This window comes from Spodoptera frugiperda, chromosome 8, assembly GCF_023101765.2.
Source record: "Spodoptera frugiperda isolate SF20-4 chromosome 8, AGI-APGP_CSIRO_Sfru_2.0, whole genome shotgun sequence".
In the NCBI taxonomy this organism is placed as follows: Eukaryota; Metazoa; Arthropoda; class Insecta; order Lepidoptera; family Noctuidae; genus Spodoptera; species Spodoptera frugiperda.
Genome location: NC_064219.1, coordinates 5481890 through 5506867, shown reverse-complemented (window position 1 = coordinate 5506867; position 24978 = coordinate 5481890). Strand labels below are relative to the sequence as shown.

The following is a 24978-nucleotide window of genomic DNA, read 5'->3' as shown; positions in this document are numbered from 1 at the left end:
AGTCGAGTACCTCGTCAAACAATTACGTGAGTCAGCCGATAACATAATAATTAATTTAGTATGTCTTACGAAAGTTACAATAAAATTAAAGTCTATACGTCATACTTTTTTTGTTAGTTTTTAAGTATCTATTTTCCAGAATAAAGTGCCTCTCTCTCTATAAGGTCTTGAAATAAAATACTTTTATTAAACTTGATTTTACCGTATAATAGAAAGGAAGACAGGAATTAAATTCATTGAACATTGCCTTTGTAATTTTTTATTTTTAAAAGAGTCTTGTTATGGTGTGTTCGCACCAGGCTAGTGTGCCTCTTGTGAGCAAGCTGTTTCCAATTACTGGAAATTTATAGTAACTATCGTGATACATACTAAATTAACTGTAAAATCACGTATATTAATGGAAAAAAGCTCTACTAGTTTCGAGTCACAGAGGGACTCTTCATAATTAATGAAAACTTTTAAAAAGGTTCTTAATTACTTGTCACTAATTTAACGTATCTTACATAGATGGCTTAGCCGTTTTCAAACTGGACCTGGCCCAGCTAACATCAGGTAATGAAGCTGCTGGGGCGACCTTCAACCTGCTCATCTACGCGAGGAACCTCAAAGGAGAGTCAGAGAAGACCTTGCTTGAAAACATCGCATTCAATGACGCAGCGCGGAGAACTGGTGAGCGAAATTGATATTTATTCTCTTAAGTATAAAGTTCATTATTATATTGTGTTTCAAGGTGGATTTTAGTGATTTTTATACCGATTTTTAGTTTCGATAGAATGACTAGTGTTGGTATGCTGTGTTCTAATTTCAATGTAAAATATGTAGTTTACTACGAAATAAATAATTCCTATAGTGAAATGATAATTGAAAGTTCCTTTTAAGGTCGGGATCGGAACTTACAATAGACAGACAGACAACTTGAAAAGAATAGATCCTTTTCAAGAAGCAAGCTGTAAATATCAATTGACCTTTTACTAAAATATACACAGCACTAACCGTGAACGCAGAAACGAAAGCATTGAGCCTGAGAACACAATCCCATAAAATCAACAGGCCGATATTGGAAATAGAACTAACTGGAATTGCTGTTCATAATTAATACAAAGTTTATTATAACAACCGTTACAAATAATACCTGTTATTTGGAATAGCTTTAAAATAACAATCGTTCAAGGCCCCGATACCTTTGGCTTTGTTGAGCTAACGTTTAAATTAAATTCAATATCAATATAGAATATATAGGTTTGTTGATAGAAGTATATAATATTTCAACGATATATAATTATTACGTCGCTTTGTATAATTAAGATTTCGTAGTGCCGTATTATACGGATGTGAATAAATTGTTTTAATTGAGTGGAATGGTTTTGTGTTTGTATGTTAATAAATGTATACTACTGAAATAATTCGAACTAACATGTTGATTTTAATATTACTTTTCACTTAATGTGTAGGGGCGTAATTTTGTGATGAGAAATCTCATTTTTTATGGTAGGTATAAGCCGGTAAACGAGCTGACGGATCACCTGATGGTAAGCAATCGCTGCCGCACACAGACACCCGAAACACCAGAGGCTTTACAAATGGGCTGCGTTTTGGGAATTAGGAATTTACGGGGTTTTGGGGAATCGAGGTTTGGAAAGATTGGGGAGGGGGATAATTGATCCTCCGGTAACCTAACTCACACAACGAAATACAACGCAAGCGTTGTTTCCCGTTGGTTTTCTGTGATTCCCCTTCCGCACCTCCCTAACAACCCTCAAATTACTAACTTCCAAAAGACCAGCAACGCAGTTGTTACGCCTCTGGTGTTTCGGGTGTCAATGGGCGGCGGCGATTGCTTACCATCAAGTGATCCGCCAGCTCGTTTACCAGCTTATATACAAAAAAAGATAAATATCAAAAAAACCAAAGACGGCTTAATTATATAATGTTAGATACTATTATAAAAGAGAATCCTTCAACTTGTAGAAACCCGACCCGTATGTTTCAATTTGATTAATGTCCGAAGTTAAGTAAAATAAAATTTGCCCAGCTAAGCTCTATACATTCATCCAATTCAAATAATCATCTATTAAGAATATAAAAGGGTATTCTTAGTATAAGCCCTTTTTCGGGGTACGGAACTAAAAAAACATTTGAAATTGAAGCTTTTTACTCTGTGAATTTAGTCGTGAGTCTATTTATACTCTGTTTCCGTTTACATTGGGCTCCCAGAGGTCAGGATTATTGACTTTTGCTCTCAACAATTTTTCCATTTTCATTCAAATTGACGTTCCGTTTTGATTGATCTCATTATTAAACAAATATGATTTGAGGTCTTTATTTGTTGAATTTATTTGCTTCCGAATACTTTGAATTATTATGTTTCTTTTAGATCGAAGGACAGAATAATAAATTAGAATCAAATATTTCCTTTGTTCATTAATTTGTAAAGACTCGCTATGTTTACGTACTTTGAAATGGCTAACTGAAATGTTACTTGTTAATAGTATATTTTATGACGATCGCTAATTACACAATCATAGTTTTATTTTCCTAAGAGGCAGGCAGGGAATAGTTATCATACAGATCTAGTAAAGACAAAGTCTTAAAAACATTTGATGTTGCATACTAGGATTATACTAATTTACTCTAAAGATGCTCCCACTCTCTGCACCAACGAGTCAAACAATACTATATCATTCTCTAGATGGCAAAGGCGCAATGAGTGGAGTAAGTGTTGGAGTAGCAGTGGCGGCTGCACTGGGAGCAACATTGGCAGCTGGTGGTCTAGCCATAGCTGCCCTGTGTGCTCGGCGCCGTCGAGCCGCCCCACCACACAAACACCCACCCGGAGACATGCTGGAACTCAGCGACGGTGGAAGGCGATACGTGGTGGCATACACCATCAAACCATCACCAGATCTGAAGACGCCAGATCCTCAGCCAGACATACTGAATGCACCAGGTAATATGCTGAGTAAGTGGACAATGAATAGTTACATTAAAATCAAAGTATTAGTAATTGGTCTCTTGAACATGACAGTGAAGACTTGCAATTTTGTGTGCTTACAGATTCTGAAAATCAACCTTCAGCTCCTATATTAGATGAAACAGATGAATGGCCTAGTATAAAAGAAGTGAGAGGTGAGTTGTAAAACAATAACAATAGCAAATAATTATATGGGTGCCAATTATAAGCCTGACTGGAAATAATGTATTTTAGGAGATTGGAGTAAAGCTGGCGCGGTCTTCTCAGCAGAAGACCTCGCATTACTCGACTCTACTGGGAGACCACAACAGGTGGGTAGAAATAATTAATATAAATAATATAATGCTTATAATGCCATTTTGAAGTACATTTGAAATGTTAAACGGGATGAATGTGGTAGGAATGAGTTGTGCACGTTCCATTCAAGATCTTCAGTAAGCTAATTACCTGTTTCCTCCAACAGCTGACACCAAACAGCGACCTAGTGCCCAGTAGACAAGAAGACGTACTCAACCAGAATTTACAACCGCTAGGAAGTAACTTTAGGCCTAGTTACGTAGTCACAAACAGCCCTACGTTGGGCAGCCCTAACTTCGTGTGTCCTAATGGGAACTTGAGTTCTCCGTTCGGTAGCCAGACTCTCAGTGGACCAACCCTAAGTTCGGGGAGTCTGGCTACCTCCACACTACATAGAAGCAAAGGGAAGGGGAACGTGCGGAGAAGGGAACACGTGCTAGCGGAAAATCTTCCCGGACCAGAAAGTTGTGTGTAAAGTGATGACTACTATGTGCTTCACGGATTTGAATTCAAGCGTTAGTTTCGCGATGTTTGCAGACCAAAACTATTCTTTTTGGCAACTAAACTATTATTGAATCGATGTTTTTACGTTGGTACATTTGTGTAACACTGCCAAAGACACTAATTGAATTTGATTATATCGCTAAGCGCCGTGACAATATTTCACGTGTAAATAGTTCTGATAGTTTAATATGTTTAGCTAACGTGTCCTACAAGGGGGAATGTCCGATATATCTTGTACATTGCTCTTATATTGTATAATAAACTGCGCCACGCAGCGCTCTCAATAAATTACGGCCTACATTTTGTGTTACTAATTTGCTCAAAAATCGGAAACTTGGGGAGTGCGAAGCACGAAGTTTTAAATTGTATTTCAAGGTTCCTCATAATTATATTAAGTAGCGGAACAGCTCGAAACTTAGTGTTCCGTACTTTTATTTCAGTCGCAGAATGTACAACAAACATTTTATTGTTTCGCTCCTAGCTACTAGACTAAAGACTTAATTATATTTTTCATACACGTCTGATGCTCCAATTGCGATAAAATAAATTTATAAGACATAAAGGCTTATAGAAACTCCTATTTGATTTAATAAAATCGGTTGTGTGTGTAAATACTGATAGTTGTGTAAGCCCGACTTGTATGTATAGATACAAATATTATATTTAGGTTAAGGAGCTTTTGTTGTCAATTTATTTATGTGAGGGTATTTAGTGAAATTGTAAATATTGCATAGTCCGTGATGAATAGATGAGGCGCTCTGGGCATGCGGCATGGGAGGACCCTAGGGAGGGCGAAATGTAAGATGAATATAAGTTGTGAGAGGTTCGTGTATCTCCTTACAACATTGACATCCCACCATAAAATGTAAAATAAAATATGTACAAAACGGTCGCGTAATAAATCACAGTCACACTCCGGTGCGGTACCTCCGACGGTTTTCCGTGTGGCGCGGTTTTGAGGTAGTAAAATGTTTTTAGATAAAATAATTTTCTTACAACGCTTTAAGTAATTGGTGGGTAGAGTGGATTGAATGTACTTGTTATTAGACGTGGTAATTTGAGGACTTAATTTGAGCACTAATTTGAAAATTGAACTTAAAAGTCGACCGCAAAAAAATTGTTCCCAACCATTATTTAGGAATATTTTTATATAGAAACTTATTAAAAAGGTCTTTGTTTTATAACAATATTCGTTGAGGGGGTATCGTTCTCCCATGCCGCATGCGTAGAGCAAGTCAGTAGTGCCATTTTATAACGATAGCAATTGTAAATGTTTCCATTTTGTGTTGATTCTATTGTATAGAGTTTAACAATGAAACTGCGGGTTCATTTGTAAAATATGATCGAACTGTTTGTAGACGTCATCCATCTATGTGGTCCTAACGATCTGATATGGCAATTTTATATTTAATAAATAAATAATGGTTTATATAAAATGTTCTGTTTTATTTCTTACAACCATTTTGTTCTAGTTTGTATACACAGTCTGTAACCAAATGCCACTTTAGTGCTTGTCTACGGAGAGACTAGAAAATTCAATGTATAGGGATGATACTGGCGGTGATTTACGTCAATCCCATATAATTTAGTTTTCTACTCTATTTGTAGACAAGTGCTAAATGGCATTTGGCTAGAGGCTCAGAGTAGGCTCACAGTGATTTACTTTGTAAAGACACTAGACTGATTTTAACTGACTGACGTAATAATATCGTCATAATAGGAACCAGTGGACATAAGAGGGTTAGCCACAATCTCCACGCTTGGTAGCCAGGTTGGGCAGTTCAAAAGAGAACCAATAAATAAATAAGTAAATATATATTGGCAGCAAACAATTATTCAATGAACGAGGCTGGTGTTTGCTGTAGGTAAATCCTGTGTTACAGATCACCAGGCCAACCCTTCGACGCAATGCTTTACTTACTAAATTGCATAAATTGCAATATAATACTAAATCTACTTATTCTAAGATAGCTAATATTGCTACCTAAATAAATTAAAACTAAGTCAATAATTAATTACAAACTTTATTATCACTATTAAGAATTTTCAAACACAAACACTTAAATAAAAATATGTAAACCAACCCTACATATTTAGCAGACAATTATTGGTACAATGAAACCTAGAATTAACAAGAAACCAAAAATAAATTAAACCTAATATAGTCCCTATTCCCTTACAACAAGAATGTTTATTCCATAGGAGTCTCTTTTAAGTTTAGTTACTGAGGTTAGTTTATCGGATTAGTTTGTTTATTCGACGCCACCGGTAAGCTGAGACGCTGAAAGTCTAGACACCAGGCTTACATAATAACCCTAACTAAGACAGGTAATACAATTTTTGGTTATACCGCGGTTGTAGTTATAGCTTTTGGAATGTTTTAGAACGCTGAATATCTTGGGTATTCTGAGGTTTATATTAATATGATAAAGTTGAGTTTTTAGTCCTAACTATAATATAGAGTTGAGAATTGAATAATTGTTATTTTGAAAATATAAAGTTTAAATGTGGGAGAGCCATTCTCTCTCTCGAGCTCGAGCGAAGTGATGTCACGGCATCAAAGAGAACCGACGTGAAAAAACGCCTGTGTTTCGTTATGTGGATGAAAGTACCGGAACTGCAATTACCCCCTTCTCCAATCTTCCCAATCCCCGATTCCCCAACGACACTTAAATTCCTAACCCCCAAAAGGCAACGCACTTGTAACGCCTCTAGTGTTTCGGGTGTCCATGGGCGGCGGCGATTGTTTACTATCAGGTGATCCGTCTGCTCGTGTTCCATAAAAAAATCTAACAGTCTAATTTTAAGAAAGAAAGTATACCTATGCGAAAGTAATAGTACTTTATATATTATCTAAATACCTATCAGACAGACTATCGGACCACTAAAGAGCACAGGTAGGTAGGTACCTACAAATCTCATAACACAGGCTAATACTAGAATAATAAAACAGTAATATATGAACACGATCAATAAACCAATCCAATCCCACAACCAAAACATCTCATTCTCAAATCTACAAAAAGAAAATAAACCACGTCTTAAAAACAGCTTCACAAACAGTTTCCTACATCCAAGCTTAAATACAATAAATTCCATCCAATTTTCATTACAAGCAGAAGTTTGTAAAGTCTATATCGCAGTATTTATCTCATTGCGGTACCGAATTCAATTCAACAGAATAACAACGACGACTCGTTGAAAAACAACGCGGCGACGTAAGCGAGCTTCAAAACGCTACGAACTCTTAAGGGGATGTTTCAAAATGCCCGCGAATCTTGAATATTTAAATTTTCATAAGGTTTTTTTATAACTTGCAGCCCGGTTTGGTGCTGGTATGATGGTATGATAATAAAACATATACACCATGATAACTGGTCGCGCCACCATGGTGTCCCCAAGCTACCAAACTAGACACCATACAGTCACCAGAGTCGCGAAACCACACTGCGACAAGTACCAGACTGAACCTCAAAGCGTTACTAAAATTAAAGTTCAAGGGAAAAAGATAGTAGACTGGTGACTGAGTGAGTGACACACCATATAGTGCTATAATAATTAGCGTGACCAGGGTAGATGCCCGATCAGTAACATTCTGTGCTGGTCGCGCCGCCAGATTGGTTGCTCGACCACGCGGGCACCAGGTGAGTAACTCTCATTTTGTTGGTAGCGCTGACCTGTCGTGACACCGTGGTTTCCCGGTGAAATGTACCCCATATTATTATACACTCCGATACCACGCAAATTACAAAAAGGTAAGAAAATTTAAATTCCCCACTGCCTTGAAGCATCCACCTTAAAAGCAAGCCCGCAGCTTCTAAAATGTTGACACAAGCCTAACAAATCGACTTCCAAGACCTAAGTAATGTTTGCTGTAAACAATCACTAATTATAAACGTCTGAATTATTCACGAAAATGCTGTTAAATATTGTATCATTTCGGTTTGTACATTTGTGCTGCCTAGGCTTGTTAGAGAAAATTTGTAATATGATGACGATAGGGTATTAGCCTTATGGAAAAAGAAGACATGTTGGGCCGACTACTCTGACAAGTAACTTAGATTAAGAGTCAAAAAAAGGAAAAGAAACCAAATACAGTTTAGTCAGTATATTAAGTATAAAAATTTCTTCATCATGAGCAGCGTGTGCAAACGCGGCGACGTCGCGCAGCCTACGTAAGCTGAGCGAAAAGTCCCTCTGTTACTCGAAACTAGTCGAGCTTTTTTCGATTAATGTACGTAAGTGAACCGTGATTTTTACTTAATTTAGTATGTCTCAAGACAAAAATTTCACGCATGCTCCGGTGCACCTCGTCCGCTTCTGAAAAAAGTATGTATATCAAACTAAAATTAAACCTACTTAACGATTGTTAAATAAAACAGCACAAATAAAAAATATCAATATCAATATTTAAAGCAACAGATTTTCAGTTAAGACAGTAAATATTTTGATACCAGCACCGACTATGTTAGCAAGGAGGTCGTATACGACTGTGTTGGCAACCCGCTCCACTGAGGCACGCTGCAAACTATCCTAAACTCGCCCCTCTCTATTTTGTTTATGGTTCATAACGAAAGAATTGCGGCGGTTGCTTGAGGTTTAAGCAAAATGCTGAGAAATATGAAATGTTTTCAACAATACTGTTGTTCGATATCTGTGACACTAAGCTTATTGTATGTTGTAGATATAGATGAATAAACTGCAACGTTGGCCGAGTGTTTGCAAGTGCGACTGTCGGGCAAGGGGTCTTGAGTTCGATTCCCGAGTCGGGCAAAGTATTACTGGACTTTTTTTCGGTTTTTCGTAAATTTCTCAGTAGTCTGGAAATGTGCCCGGTATATGGCAATAGGCTCACCACCTATTACATGGGACTTACAACATAAATTTTGAAATGTGGGTGGACATTGGCATTGTGTGCCATAATGTGCACCTCTGCCTACCCCTTCAGGGATTAAAGGCGTGACGTTATAAAAGAAAAATATATATTTGTGACACTAAGCTAAAAAGGAAAGTATGCACATGTACGTGCAGACCATCACCAGTCAATCGCAATGTAACTGTTCAGCAGTTCTGTATCTTTAGTATGAGTTTACATTACGAAATGAGAGCTCGTTTGGCGCTCTGATTGGTTGGTTCACGCCGAACGCATTCTCGTTTTATTTTCGTTTGTTTTAAATTTAGGGAACAGAGAGTAAAGTTCCCTAAGAAAAGGAGGATCCTCCGACCAGGCGAGGTGATCAGCCTGGCGGGCTTTCTGTCCAACTGTTGTTCGTTGGGATTTTCTATCCGTGTTAATTCGCATGTAAACTTCATATGTGCGATGCAGGATATTTGTGACGTCATCTATTGATTTGCTCGTCGATAGTCTATGTGCGACTTCTTGTCATCTGTCAACTGTCACTTGTCAGTGTCGCCACATAAACAACGTAATCAAACAACATATTATTGTCTAGTACATAAAACTATTTAGAGTAAGAAAAGAAGAATTATGATCAACTTTACTCAAAAATAAACAAATACATTCCCTGTCCCATTATATAACCAAAATACGTAATTATAACACCACACTGCCTAAATAAGGAAATGCTGCTTAATATGCTCTATAATAAATAACCTCAAACCCAACTCGTATGAAACAAGTACTCGTATAACAATGTCACTCTAATGATACGAATTACTTCATAGGAAATTCGCATTGCGCATACATTAGACCAGTACGAGTTTGTTTTAGAACACCAAGAACTTGACTCAACCGCATCATATACCTACTACTTTTTTACGGACTTCCGAAAAAGAAGGAGGTTCACAATTCGACCGGTTTTTTTTCTATGTATGTACACCGATTACGTTGAGGTTTATTGACCGTTTCTATTCTGTTCGACGCGGACCAGCTGAAATATTGTCAATATCTATTAATTCTAAGGGCTATGAAGTCTAGTAAAACTTGGCTTGAATTAACGTCAAAGTATCATAATAAACTTCAATACTGCGTGTAGACAGCACTGCTGATCTCCAACCCACTTGCTAAGCCTGGACATCACATAGTCTCTAAATTCTGGCTATGGCCTGCCACGGGCTATTAAGTTGAAGAGTAGCTTAACCTTGATGCGCTCAACAACTCAAATCAGTTGGTTAAATATACCTCGTCTATACTGTATCTATACATTGGCGATCACATAGTCTCTAAATTCTGGCTATGCCTCACGGGCTGTTAAGTTGAAGAGTATGAAGCTACTCTTCAACTTAACAGCCCGTGACGGGCCTCCTTGATGCAGTCAACTCAAATCAGTTAGTTAAAAATACCTCGTCTATAGTGTGTCTGTGTACATATACATTATACGCATAATGGAGTAATACCTTACCAACAGCACGACGGGAAACAATGTCGGTATGTTGGTACTCTCGTTTATTTATTTATCTAAGAGTTAAGCAGCGCTTCACGGCAGACGTGTTAACTGTCGGAGCCTTGAATGAAATTAGAGTAAGAAATAGGCTTATTCTCCCAACTGGCGGCTCTTAGCGAGAAGGGGGTAAGTCGGAAAAGTTAGGTTTTCAGTAGGTACTAGATTAAAAATGGAGGGAGGAGTAAAGTCTTTTAGATTGACTTAGTGCTTGCTTTTGTTTAAACTTTAGCGACAAGAAACTTACTTTGTCTTACACATCAAGTAACTTTTTCTAAAATGTTGATTTAGGGATATAAACAACTTCATAGGTTAAGTACAATGCAACATCACGCTATTTCTCCCCTAAGGTGTAGGCAGTCAGTTAACAGGGGTAGGGTACTGGAATTGTGTTCAGTATGATTATGGCAATAGGTTAGGTACAATTGCAACTAAAACCATGGATCAATTAGAACTATGATAACGAGGTAAGATAAGATTTTTTGTTTTAATGTAATATTTATTATACGTATAAAGTGTGGTGTCAGTGATTTTACAAATAAGCAGATAAACAGTAGCCTATGTGTCATTCCAGACCATAATCTACCCCTGTTCCAAATTTCATCTCGATATCCTCAGCAGTTCTGATGTGAAGGACTAACAAACAAACAAACTGCAAACTTTTACATATAGAATTGAGATCCTTAACCCGGGTATTATTAATAGACGTTCCTTAAACGTTATAAAAAATGAATCACGAATTCTGCCTAACTGCAAAACAACCAAAAACATTTACGAAGAACTCCAAAAAAATGTAAACCTACTTCTTTACACGCAAAAGCACCTCTCTCTAAAAACGTGTCAAATACAACTTAGCATTATTTTTGTCACGGCTTATTCCTCGTGATTACACCTCTCCCTGCTTCGAGGGCTGGAATTAAAATGAAGTGACTATGAATGTAACATTATTAATGATTTTAGACCTTATTCCCGCGACAGAAGTACGAGTTAATGAAATAATTGAGTGTACGGATCGTGAGCGGGAGATTGATAAGAGATTACGATTTTGTTTTTAATTCTATTAAAATTGAGAGGGGTGTGCTAAACATAAGGTGTTCGTGTATTAGTTGTTTTGTTTTTTGCGGGTGGAAAATCGTCCAATGACTTCTCCCGCCCTGGGCGAGGCGAGAGGGATTTTCAGACTCTTACTGACTAAAAACCACCCCGTTCCTACTCCTGCCTGTCAAGCCGAAGCCCCGGTAAACCCGCTAGGTAGTCCGCAGATCCGGATCAGGCATCAGCCATACTGGGCCCATCTGGTAATAGTTGGATGGATTGTCGAGTTATCGCATAAGCTAGTGTCGAATGATTGGGGCTCAGCACCCTTAACTAGTACGAGTTTGCTTTACGTTTAAAGAAATCGAAACAAGAGCGCGTTCGGTGCTCTGATTAGTTGGTTCATTCGCACCGGCCAATCAGAGCGCCGAACGCGCTCTCGTTTCGTTTTCGTTCAACGTAGATCAAACTCGTACTAAGGGTAGGTTTGATTACCAGATCGAGCCAAGTATCTATTATTGGATAGGTTTTACAACAATCTTCCCATCAGCACGGAGTCTAAAATTATATTGGAAATTTGAAAATACACTCACCTTCTATTACTCTGAACTCATAACCTAACTAATGCAAAATTTTATTTTAAAATAATGTAAGAAAAAAGGAGAATGCACTTTAACCAAATCTAAATCTCAAAGAAATATCAGTCGTAATGTAACTAACGCATTAGAACGAAAGTCCTATACAATAATTTTAACACAAACAGTACATTCCTCTACCAGATTGCTTGTAACTTTTTCCGCACTGAATTAATTTCAAAGTTGTCCTTCAATTTACACCTGAATGAGCCGCCACTGAAGTTTCTACTTACCTATACAAATTTTACTTAAAACCGAACCAATCAAAAGTTTTCAAAAAGATGTTTTCACCTGTTGATGAATTCCCTTGAAGTTTAATGTATTGGTGAAAGTATTTCTAGTGAAAAACTATACTGTTTTTTCAATGGAAAATTTTACAAATTTAGGTTCTAAAATAGATTTCTGAAGTTACCTCAAAACATGTTTTTTATTAAACAGTTTTATTTCGCCCCGTTTGTTTGTTTGTGTCAAATTTAGTCAATGGAATTTCCCCCCTTCTTGATGACAAATTGATCAGATATTTAGTACACACTCTTTAGATAGCATCACTAACATCTAAGCTACGGACTACCTAGCGAGTTACCGGGTTTCTGGCACGAAAAGCAGTGAAGTAGGAACGGGGCTGTTTTTAGTCAGTAAAAGTCTGATATTCCTTCTCGCCTCGCCCAGGACGGGAGAAGATTTTCCCCCTCAAAAAAAACCTATCATATATTGAAACCCTTCTCTTAATACATAAAACAATAAAAGCAGGTAAAATCATACTCTATCAGCGTATAATGTTTCAAAATAATTAGTATAGAGTTTGTTAATTAATGTTACATGACCAGCCATTGTTTTAGCATACTGTGGCGGTAATACGTAACGGATGCCATTCGAATATAGAACCAAGCTGTTTGGTTGCACTGTTCAATAAATAAATGGCTGCTTTTATTAAGCATTTATCTAAATGTTACCTTAGTGTGTGCGGCGCGTCGCGTTATCCATTATACCACCACAGATGCGGTCCAGTAGGGCTGATGCGGTAGTCCGCAGTTCCGGATCAAGCATCAGCCCTACTGGGCCCCATAGCGGGTTTACCGGGACTCTGGCTCGAAAAGCAGGAGTAGGAACAGGGTGCTTTTTAGTCAGTAAGAGTCTGACACTCCCTCTCGCCTCGCCTAGGGAGAAGTCATTGGATGATTTTTCCCCTGTAAAATGTGTATGATTCTACTTGTTACCACACTATTAACTTACTGTTACAATTTATTTATTTCTGTAGATGTACCATACTATCTAAAAAGAACACCTATTGTACAACTAACAATATTATCCACTCGACATTTAATGCTACGAGAGGTGATATAAAAACATAATGTACAGATGGACAGAAAGATACAAAAAAGACATGACTGATTAAATCAATTTAAAATTGAAAATAAATACCAATCTATAATATATTATGTTACAAAATGTTAATCAATTCGTAAAACTCATAAAAGAGAAATTTGTCATAAAAAAGGACACCAAATAAATGGATATAAAGTTTCAAGCCTAAAGTACCGCGAACTAAAACCAAATTCGTGAAAAAATATATTTTACAAAAAAATAAAACAAAGTGTAAAAAACGCGATATTTTACAATACCGACACGTAGATATTAGTATACGTGTTTTTAGTCGAACAATTTGTATCGAAACTCCATTTCATTTGCATAATAACGACTACATAGTAACAATAGGGAAATAAAATAATCTGAATATCAAATGAACAAACAAAAAAATGGTGTTCCAATTTAAAAAACTAAAATACCGATGATTTTTTTTTAATATAACGAACGGAACGTGACAATACCAGAATAAAAATAAAGGTTTTTAGGTCTAAAGAGATGAAACTGATATATTTTTTAATATAATAGGTAGAGTAAGTATAATCTATCGTTAAATATCGATGATAATCTCACAATAACCTAAATCAAAAATGAATGAACACTTTCTAAATCTTACAATACAAGAGGGCTATCACTAACTCAACGTAAACTACATTTACTTAACCTAGGACTTTTTTTTTTTTTGATGGTGGAAAATCATCCAATGACTTCTCCCGCCTTGGGCAAAGCGAGAGGGAGTGTCAGACTCTCAGACTTACTTACTGACTAAAAACCACCGCGTTCCTACACCTGCCCGTCGAACCGGAGCCCCGGTAAACCCGCTAGGTAGTCCGCAGCTCCGGATTAGGCACCAGCCCTACTGGGCCCCATCTGTGGTGGTCTGATGGCTCTTTGAGGCGCGCACAGAACGCGACGCGCCGCACGCACGGGTCTGGTTCTGGTCGGGCGGCGAGCTACCCTTGCTCACCGTCCGCAGACCCGCACTTACGGTGGCCGGAGATCGTCCCGCGATCCCCGACGCCCGGAGTGTCTCTCGCGACGGCTGTCGGGGATCGAGGACTTAGCGTAAACCTATAGTAGTATGTATTTCTTACATGTATATCTTATAGTATATTATGTGCGTTAGTGTAAAATGTAGTATTTATTTGGTAACTATTTTTTTTAACGCCCACACTAGGGTTTTCTCCTGTGTCGTGGGTGCGTTTACGAAAGAACAATTTGTGGATCACACAAAGAGTTGCTTCGTGCGGGAATCGAACCCGCTACACGTTGCAGCCCAGCCACCGCACCAACCGTGCCGTCAAATCTATTCATCAAGGCAATTTAACATCACGTCAATATGGCACTGAACACAAGCAAAAAGCACTAAGAATCAACCAATAAGTACTAACGAAGTCATAGGTCAAGATTGTTTTCTGAGGGCAAGCTTTGAGGGCTTAAGTTGAGTAAACCGCTCGGAGTTGAGCGCAGACAAAGGGGACCAACGCTCACAGCGCCATCTACACTTAAGGCGGAGAGCAGGTGAACTATGACTCGCCGGTGCATGAGGCTAAGCCAACCTATGTGGTGCACCGACCGCATTACGACAGACATTTTAATACTTATTTATAGACGTAGACACAAGTAGTTAGGCTTAACGTGTTTTGTAGACGGTATTTGTACTATTTGTGTTTAATGTTCATGTGAAGGGTTTTGCAATTGATTTGTTTGAGGTTTTTTGTACTATGTTACTATTGATAGTGAAGTTTTAAAATAGAGATTTGTCTGATTTTGGCAATGAGTACGCGGAAAATGACTGTAGCGCCCTCTATGAAAGCTATCAACAACAAAAAAATGTCGTTTGAACATAAATATGTCAAAGTCAAAGTCAAATCATTTATTCCAATTAAACCTTATACTTAGGTACTTTTGAAACGTCAACAATTAAGTAATAAATAATAGTTTGTGAGTCTGTCCGTCAGTGAAATTAGGCACTCGTTCCAAATAGATTTCTAAATAGATTTTTTTAAATATCAGTCGTTAAAATATGCTTTGTAAATAAAAATAATCATGTCCAGCTTACCATCACAGTAGGCTTTTAAAACATAGATATGTGAGGAAGGCAGTTCTCCGAGGCAATAACGGTAGCTACCGTTTAAAACCGCTTGCAGCAATAACATTCCGGCTTTAATACGTAACAGTAGCGAGTTGCATCGTTGTGGCTCTCACAGTCTCACAAGCACAAATTGTTTAAAAAACCTTTAAGTTGAATAACCCTTTTTTGCAGTGTTAATCGTTTTAAATGTGGTCAGGACATTGTTTTGGGTGTTTGGGTTTCTCTGTAAAATAGGTAGATGAATAGCTATATGTTGGTAATGCATAAGACAATTGCAATGTTGCACCATTAAAATACGGCAAATGAATTGCATTAATCTGGTCATAACATAACCTCATAAGTTATATTATTAATTCTATTATGACATGACTACTGAAAGCAACATAGCCTGTAGTTTTTAAGCCTCGTTCCAACTAGCAACATTTGTCGAGCGACATGTGTCTCGGTGAAAACGGGCGATGTCGGGCGACGTCTGACGACATCGCTGCGACATTGTTGAAACTGTTCCTGATCTTAATGTCGCTAAATATGAATGACAGAGTGTGGACGGATTATATATTATTATATTAATATTTCATTGTTTAATCCACCAAGAATAAAAATTATTAACATCGATTGTGCGTCAAAACAGTTTCAACAATGTCGCAGTGATGTTGTGCGACGTCGCTCGACATCGCCCGATGTCTCCGGGGACACATGTCGCTCGACAAAAGTTCCTAATGGAGACGAGGCTTTACTATTCAATCTAGTTTAGTATCGAGATTAGAAATAGTCATCTGACGATTATTGTAGTCAAAAATCTATTAACACAGAAACAACAAAACCTTCATGAAAAAATCAGAGTTAAAAAATCTCGCTAATCTTAATCCTTAGTCAAAAACCCACCTCGCTTTTAGCCATCCACACAAAAACGAAAATAAACAAAAAAAAACAATAAACACGATCAACATTACGATGCGTCGCATCGCATCGAAAACAATCGAATTGACATCGAATAGATTAGGAAAACCAATATTATGATTCGATTACATCGAGAGGAACGATTATGGGGGCTCCATGCATGATATTTGTTACCACATTCATTGCGACTCGGCACAGGTGCCACCCATATTAATATGAGACCCTTGCTTCCTGCCCCCGTGTGAATATTCAAGATGTATTACAGGGGTCATTTAATCTACCTTCGTCGCCAACATACCATTAAATAGCTTTTAAAGGAAGTCCGCGTTTTGTCCTCTACGTGGTGAGAAAGTTAACATAAAAATGTTTGTTGAAAAATTGTGATTTGTCTTTATACAATCCTTCTTTTAGAACTGACTTTCATTTAAATCCTTTCCAATTGGTAGACAGTGAAAGTAGTACAATATTAAAGCCATAGTTTCTACACAACACAAAGTATTTTATGAACCTTAAATAGATACGCAAAATTGACACTTTATATTATTCCCACAGAGTTAAAAATTATAAAAATAAAAACATTTTAATCACAATAACCAAAAGATACATTATCCCAGTATTCCATTAATATAAATATTTACTCGTATTTAATCTTTATACACCAAACAATAGGATTCAGATTAAATTGTCCATAATAAGCAGTACCCATCATCTTTACAGCTGGTTTGTTTGTATGTCAAATGTAGTATTCACCAATTAATATTCAATTAAAGTTAACACTTGTTATTATGGCAAAATTGTTTAAAATTGTTTTATTGTCATCATTTATCAAACAATTTCGCGTCCCACCTCCGCGGCTATAATTGTAATTTGTTCACACTGTTCTGATTTAACTTGGTAATTCAATTATGTTGTCATTCCATTAGCCGACAAATGTAATGTTTTGACAAAATTAGATTTTAAAGTTAGATTAATATAACGTTGGGAGTCTACAACTATTTAAATCGTTACTAAGTTAGGAAACGGATTTTGTAAGAAAATAAATTATTTTTAATTTATAGTTCTCTGTAAATAATATCTACTTACTACATTAAAGCCTTGATTTAACTTTGGTAACAATAAGTTCTCTCCTAAATAAAATAAACGGTAATAAGCCATAGTTATGTCACTAGTCCCAAGTAGTTAAGAATTAAAGTTAAGTTAAACTCTGCCGTTACTGACTGACTCACAGACAACGCACAGCCAAAAGTACTGGACTTAGGAAGCTGAAATTGAACATCTATGTTACTTAGGGTGTCTAAAGAAGCCCAGAATGAGAAGATTTCCCTAAATTCTCACGGAATTGGGAAAAAGGGAATCACCTATTTATTCAAGGCAGAAGCTACTATGAAATAAAATACATTGACACAACCCGTTCACAAAAAAAAAGTAAGTAGTAAATAAAATATTTTTAACCGCGTTATCATCCCTATTTTGCGTGCTTATCCGACTTCTCAGCGAACCGTCTTTTCCGCAGTTACTCGGATAAAAATATTATCTTTTTTTATTGTAGCGTTTCTCATACACACAGAGAATATCAACATTCCTACCAACTAAATAAGAAAGCGTATTAACATATCTAAATATTCTCGTGAAAGCCATACTATAGAATATAATACTAAAACCAGACAAAAACATGATATCGTGACACCCACGCTAACTGGGGTAAATAAATATATACTTTCGAAGCATAAAAATACGTTAGAATTCTTCTAATTTCTGTACAAAAACGTTGCTAGGCAGAAATCTCCTCGTTTCGATGTTATTTTGTATCTTTAGTGAAGAAATAATGTCAGCTTTGAATACGATGATAACTTTTAGTCATTTCTAGAGATATGTAAAGATGTTTTCCGATGTAATTCGGATAAATAGAGGCTGGCTCAGAGATAGATTAGTCAGAATTTCTGTTGTACAATAGAAATGACAATATGATCGTTCGATCGTTTTCTTGGAAGAAATATATAGAGTTGTTGTGTGCGTATTTGCTTTAATGCCAATCATGTTATTTACTATGTCCTTGTAATTGAGTATCCCACCCAAAACATAAATGATGAAAGGCTGCCAAGTTCGATAATATTGGAATGCTAGCCTATAAAAGAAGTGAGATCTAAATAAGTACCAAGTTCCATACACAGACCTCAGTTAAAAATGATATAACAAGTTGGCAAGGTATCACACACTATGTTATAAACCTACTAAACGCAATGAGTCAAGTATATAATTTTCTATTAAAACTTGCCAAGTTATATCATTTTTAGACTGAGGTCTGTGTATGGAACTTGGTACTTACACCTAGATCTCACTTGTTTTAGAATTATCGAACTTGGCACATTTCAACATTTATGTTTTGGGTGGGATTTCATTTATTTTTGTAAGGTTTATTTTCTTTTTTTCTTGTTTTACTTTACGGACCAAAGGCCTCTTCTCACATGGAGAAAGTTTGAGCATTAATCTACGCTTGAATGTGGGTTTATAATGACAAACTTATAATTAGAAATTATAAACCTACCTCAGGCCAAATTTCGTCGCGATGTTTTTCTTCACCGTTTGTCAGTGATGCTTAAATAATCTTACACAGTACAAACTATAATAATTATCACATTGGCATTTGCAGTTGGGAGGTTTCGAACCAGCACTCTCATGCATGAGAAGCGGGCATCTTAAGCCTCCGGGCCAACAGAAAATTTGCAAGCCACCACGACATTAGACAAAATACAAATAAAATCCTATAACTTAAAGTATCAAACAATATAACAACCTTATTCATAGCCAAATCCAAACAGTTGCACAAAAACCAAACAAATAAATAAACAGAATGTCATCTGCAATGATCGCTCAAATATTCAAGGCCTTATCTCTAATTGAGAACGATCCCATCGCGAGGGGATCCGCTTCGGTGCGAGATTCAGGGAATCAGATAACAGGGCCCGGTCCAAGCCAACACTTGTTTGATTTGAAGGCTTTACTCGTTCGGTTTCGTAGCTTACAACCGATCACTTAGGGCTAGGACAGACTAGGCACTTGTCTGCTGTGGACCAAAATCTATTTAGGTTTGTAAAAGAGTACTACGGAATTTGAATCAACTATCTCATAGGTGTTAAGTTATTTCCTTTATTCGTTATCTTTTTTCAAATTGATTTTTAAATCGGTACCTTTATAGGAGTTTACTTTACGTTTAGATTAATTAAAACGAAATCCCATCCGTGCATGAAATCCAGTCCCATCAGAATGGAATTATGCAACTAAATCTTGAAGTACCTACTCGTAGATATTTTCAACCGAATGAGCTGAAATTTTGTGTACACGTTTAGTTTGTACAACCATAAATGATAAACTGCATAAAGGTTATTTTTTGAAGTATTATAATTTATATTTATTTTACTCTCTTCTACTCTCATTATTATTCAAGTGATTTCGATACAGTTTGTGAATCGGATCTTCAATTTACAAGTGTGGGACAGCCATGCTTCCAGCACGAATGGGCCGAGCTCGACCGTCAAAACAAACTGATACCATATGGCCTCAACGAAAACCGACGTGAAACAACGTTTGCGTTGTGTGAGTGAGGTTACCGGAGGCTCAATTACCCCTTTCCCAATCTTCCCAATTCCTGATTCCCCAACAACCCTTAAATTCCTAACCACCAAAAGGCCGGCAACGCACTTGTGACGCATCTGGTGTTTCGGGTGTCTATGGGCGTCGGCGTTTTCTTACCATCACAACGCACTTGTAACTCCTCTGGTATTTCAAATGTCCATGGGCGGCTACGATTGCTTACCATAAGGTGACACGAATGCTCATATTATACTCTATAAAAAAAAGCTACCTTACTAGTTTGTAGTACAGACAAAAATGTCCCTCGTTTTGTGCAAGCCTTAACTGACCGATTCGCTGTTGTTATTAAACACCGCTCCCACAGTACCACGGTATCGATTGGCGATTCGTTTAGATTAATTATCGAGATATCGCTAAACCTTGAATAGTTTAATCTATATTACTTGTGATCGCGGAACTGTTTTTGGATTTACATTCTTATTGCCTGTGTAGTAAGTTGCAGTTTTGTTTTGCAGTGATTACAGATTAATTTTCTTTTTTTATTACATTAGAACGACAATTTATATTGGTAAAAGTTTTATCAATGCGATGTAGTTTGTTGTTAGTATACCAAATGATCGAATAATTGCAAATGTAACTGCCGAACATAAAATCTCAAGTCAATCGTAAAATTGTTGTTTCTGGTCTTCTCTCGCCATGGACGAGGCGATGGGGAATGTCAGACTCTTACAACCACCCTATTAGTCCTGTTTTTCGAACCGGACCCCGCGGTAAACCTGCTAGATAGTCCGCAGCTCCGGAAAATCGTAGTGTGGGGCAACATTTAAAAAAAACTACATTTTATTGAATTTATGGAATGGTAACTGATTCTCACATTTTCGAATACGAAACACGAATATTAAAAGACAAAAACGGGTGTCTGTCAGAATTTGAAGAAAGAAACACTCAAAATTTCGTCCGAAAAAAAGGGTACAAAGAAGAAAAGATTTGTACCTCAATTTGAACATTAAAAAACAGTAGACAGAGCTTAAAACGTCTTGTACAATGGAGTGTCTCGTTGCGTACGGACAGTGCTGCGCCGTGACGCCGCCGCCGCCGACCGCCGTCGTAATGGACTTGCGGAGATAACAGATATAATAACTGACATTGTGGCCCAATAAAGCCCCGGCACACTAGGAGAATTCCCTTTCATCCCTTATGTAGAACATCTAGTATGCAATAGTAACTGAATCTTTTTAAATATCGTAGTCAATTTGATGATATGGTTTGAGTGCGTAGGTATATACGTCAATAAAAAGGTTGGTCGGTGGTTTAATTAGGAAATAACATGGATGCGTAGTTCCCAAATTTCCAACAAGTAAGTACTTACAACAAATAATTGGAAAAACTGAACAGTAAGAAATATATTCTTTAACATGAATCTCACTCGCATTCGATCAAAAACTTCATAAAACTTGAGGAATCTAATCTCAAAGAACATGGGAACACATCAAACGTACGGATATCACGTAATAACACGGAAAGAAAGTTATTAAAAGTGAAATACTTGTGTTACGATCAAACAAATTCAAAAGACGTACTTTTCTGGCTTCCCAGTGTACCACCCGCCGATCTGAGAGCCTCGCAAGAACGCGCCTTAATGTCTATGGAAGCCAACAGATGGTCTCACTGCCGGCAGTCATTACCCTTTTGTCTTATATCCTGCGAACCTCGAAACATTTTCAACCGTAGCTTCAAACATCAGAGTCCAAAATCGCCTGCTACCAACGCAATCAACGACGAACGAGTATATTATTGAGCTGGAAAATGTTTCAGAACTCAAAACTGCACATTTTCTTTTCATGCAACTTAGATATCTGGGACGTAATGCTACAACACGGTACACGGCTTTGAGGTGGGTTCACTAATATTCCCGGGAGATTTTCTAGCTGCTAAATGAGCTATTGTGGTTTGACTGGAACTGACATTTCATATTAGAGTGGAAACATAACGTTCATGCTTTAAAATATTTAGTAAAATTGCAGAGTTAGGAAGAATTAAACAAAATCAATGCAATATTTTGTAGTTCGTTAATACAAAAAGGATAATAGAATCAGCAAGCCGTAAAAGCTAGCAAGTACATAAAAAAAATATATAAAGAATAAAATTTCTCACGGCACAAGGTGTCAAAGTGCACATTTCACCAGGAACACATTGTAAGCCCCCGAGACACGGGGACGATGTTCTGAAACCCATTTACCACGTCCCGCCCTTAAACGCGTCACACACGAACCCCATATTACCCGAAATTGGTCTAATCTTTAGTTATGACCCCCCACAGGAATTCGCTTTTCAACGGACTGAAACCCGCGACAGCGTAAACTTTACTTGGCCGTAAGAATAAAGGGGGTACGGCAGTCCCACACCGATACAAATATATTGTCATACTAACTTTGTATAAGCAGCTACAATAAAATGCGTCTGTTTCACGTTTGCCTTCAATTCCTCTCGAGGGAAAACAAAAACAGAAGCGCGCCTAAAGAGATATTCGCTATTTTTATCCATATTTGAATCCGACATGTGTAAAAAATGATTTTTTCTTGTATTGTTTGTAGAGAAAATCAAATGTTTTGGAAGAATCCGCTTTAGAGGTAAATAAAATAAGGATATGTGTTTGTGTGGACATAGTTAGGGACGGTTCTGTCTAGTAAAACACGAAGTAGGCATGATGATTGCTATCCCTCGCATATGTCGGCAGTAACTCGGGCAGTGCGGGGCTCATAGCTCGTCATACGCGTTTATACGAGTGTGTAGACAGTATTTGGGATTTGTTTGAGACTTGATGTCGCGATAGTGTACCACTCAGTATAAAGAGTTCTTATATCTCATATTTTTACATATTTCCTACTGAACCATTGCTTATGTACATATTTATGTCCGCCATGGTATTTTACTTTTCTAAACTATAACGATACGGAATTGCAACAACATCCATCATAGCGCGCAAGTTATCGCCTAGTATCGCACGGACGCGCGACAAAACGTGTTCCGAAAATTCCCGCGGGACAGCGTGACGAAAACACGCAATAAACGTGCACTGATGTTACGCAGATAACTCCACACATTTCATGCGAACAGGAAAAACGAGACGGTTGAAATAACAGCCAGGAAACATGTAACATATTCATAGAATTTTCACAAAAATATGATAACATTATGAAATCCAAGGGAAGGAATTTCATCAACAATTCAAACGTGTCAAGCAATTAATTTACAAGCGTACCTAATATATTTAACAAGCCACCTCAATCGAGTTGGCAACACAACTTGGAATACGTGCTCACATTATCCCGACGCACATCACGTCGGAAGCCACTTCAAACTACTCTTCGCAAAGAAAAAATATACAAATAAGTTTCCAAGTAGTACGCAGCGAACATGTTTCAACGGCTCTAGCTAACCGACACGCTGACAACATTCCAAGACTCGAGTTATTGAAATGCTGAAGTATTCCTAAGTTTAAAGTGGCGGTAGGCGAGTCTGCACGAGCAAGGCACATGGGAAATGATTACCATATTCAACGCATTTCCTCGGCACGCCGGAGGTAGGCTTGAAGGAAATTATTTGTCATATTAACGTCACTCTGGCTCGAATTTCGACGTCGAGATGTTAATATATTAAATTATCCTCGGCGGCATTTTGAAGAAGTCATTTTATATCGATACTGTTTGACAAATCGATGTTTGTATTCGCTACGTTTTGTCAGCAGACTTGGGAGTTTGAGCGGTGTTTATGTAAATCGGGACGCAATGAGAATTGAAAGCAAGAGTAAAACATTGTAATCAATGTAGGGAGCGTTTTGTGGAATAATGGGGCCGAGTGTGGTACCTGCGGACACCTATTAGAACGTGGATTACATCACGGCAAGATTTTTTCATTTTAATTAAACCGCAGTCGCCACACCAAACAAAAACCACGAAGCCAACAAATCAATTTCGCGTCAGGAAATTACTTTGTAAAGTTGAAAAGGGTTGCGCGATACGGTACCAAATTGAAATTCTTTTGTATGCCGCGCCTTTACATGTCCGAAATGTTACCTGACTCTTTGAATCATAGCGCAACAACATTTTTCGATCAAACTTTGGAACACACACTTTTGCCGAACAATTCCGTATAAGTGATATCAAGCGCGGTAACTTTTTAACGATAACACCTCTACTTACGTTTCCGGACGCTGTGTATGAAGTACGCAGTAGTCACAAGTACATAAATACAAAACCGAACACAAAGCCCTACAATTGGAAATGAACGCGATCAAAACATGAACAATAAACAAACTTTTCCATTGTGCGCTGATTTGTGTAATCATTTTATTATATTTAAGAGATAATTTTAAGCTATTAAAGAAACGAAAGCAAAAAGTTTTGGGCACCGAAGTTCATTAACAAAATAAGCAATCTGGCTAAAAGCACGCGCCCACCGAGGTAAAAAGCAATTACAAAGTTATGGAGTGTTCTTGACGATTATTTACGTATTATAGAAGAGACCGGCTGGCTATTAGGCTGAGAGGAATTTCTGTGGTAAATGTATCGCGCCCGGCCGAGACAATATTACGCGAGTTCGATGAAACTTGAAAGTTTCCAGCACCAATATCACCTCGCGTTACTCGTACCTCCTTCACTTCATATTGCCCTGGTACTTGCACGCCAACTTTTAAAATAACGGTTAATACTTTGTGCTGGGAATTTATTACGTCAGTAACTTATCTTTCTATCAGTATCGGTGGATTAGGCTGCTAAAGATTAGTTATGACTTAGGTCAGATAGATAACATTATACATGAACAAAGATTTTTTTAAATTTAAACCATCGGTGATCAATAACCAAACAAAATTACTTATTTTATATTTTAAGCCAGCAAACAAGCAGACGGATCAACTGATGATAAGCAATCGCCGCCGCCCATGGACACCCGATACACCAGAGGCTTTACAAGTGCATTGCCGGCCTTTTGGGGGTTAGGAATTTAAGGGTTGTTGGGGAATCGGAGATTAGGAGGATTGAGAAGAGTGAAGAGGGTAATTGGGCCTCCGGTAACCTCACTCAAACAACGCTAAAGCAAAACAAGCTTTTTTCTTGAAGCCGTGGTATCACTCCGGTCGAGCCGGCCCAATCGTACTTAAAACTATCAAAACACAATACTATC

The 24978-nt window shown here is 37.5% G+C and overlaps 1 protein-coding gene across 5 annotated transcripts in view; it reads left to right on the top strand.

Moving 5' to 3' along the window:
- Window positions 1-5208, top strand: part of LOC118275465 (hemicentin-1) — an 84964-nt gene extending 79756 nt beyond the window's left edge. For 4 of the 5 annotated variants that reach the window (XM_035593442.2, XM_035593440.2, XM_035593439.2 and 1 more), the window contains exons 14-18: window positions 508-669; window positions 2690-2959; window positions 3055-3126; window positions 3206-3282; window positions 3435-5208. In XM_035593442.2, the coding sequence (XP_035449335.2) occupies window positions 508-669; window positions 2690-2959; window positions 3055-3126; window positions 3206-3282; window positions 3435-3743 (890 nt within the window). In that variant the 3' untranslated portion in view covers window positions 3744-5208. The remainder of the gene's footprint in view (window positions 1-507; window positions 670-2689; window positions 2960-3054; window positions 3127-3205; window positions 3283-3434) is intronic. The other variant, XM_035593444.2, reaches the window with a different exon arrangement.
- Window positions 5209-24978: the final 19770 nt, after the last annotated feature.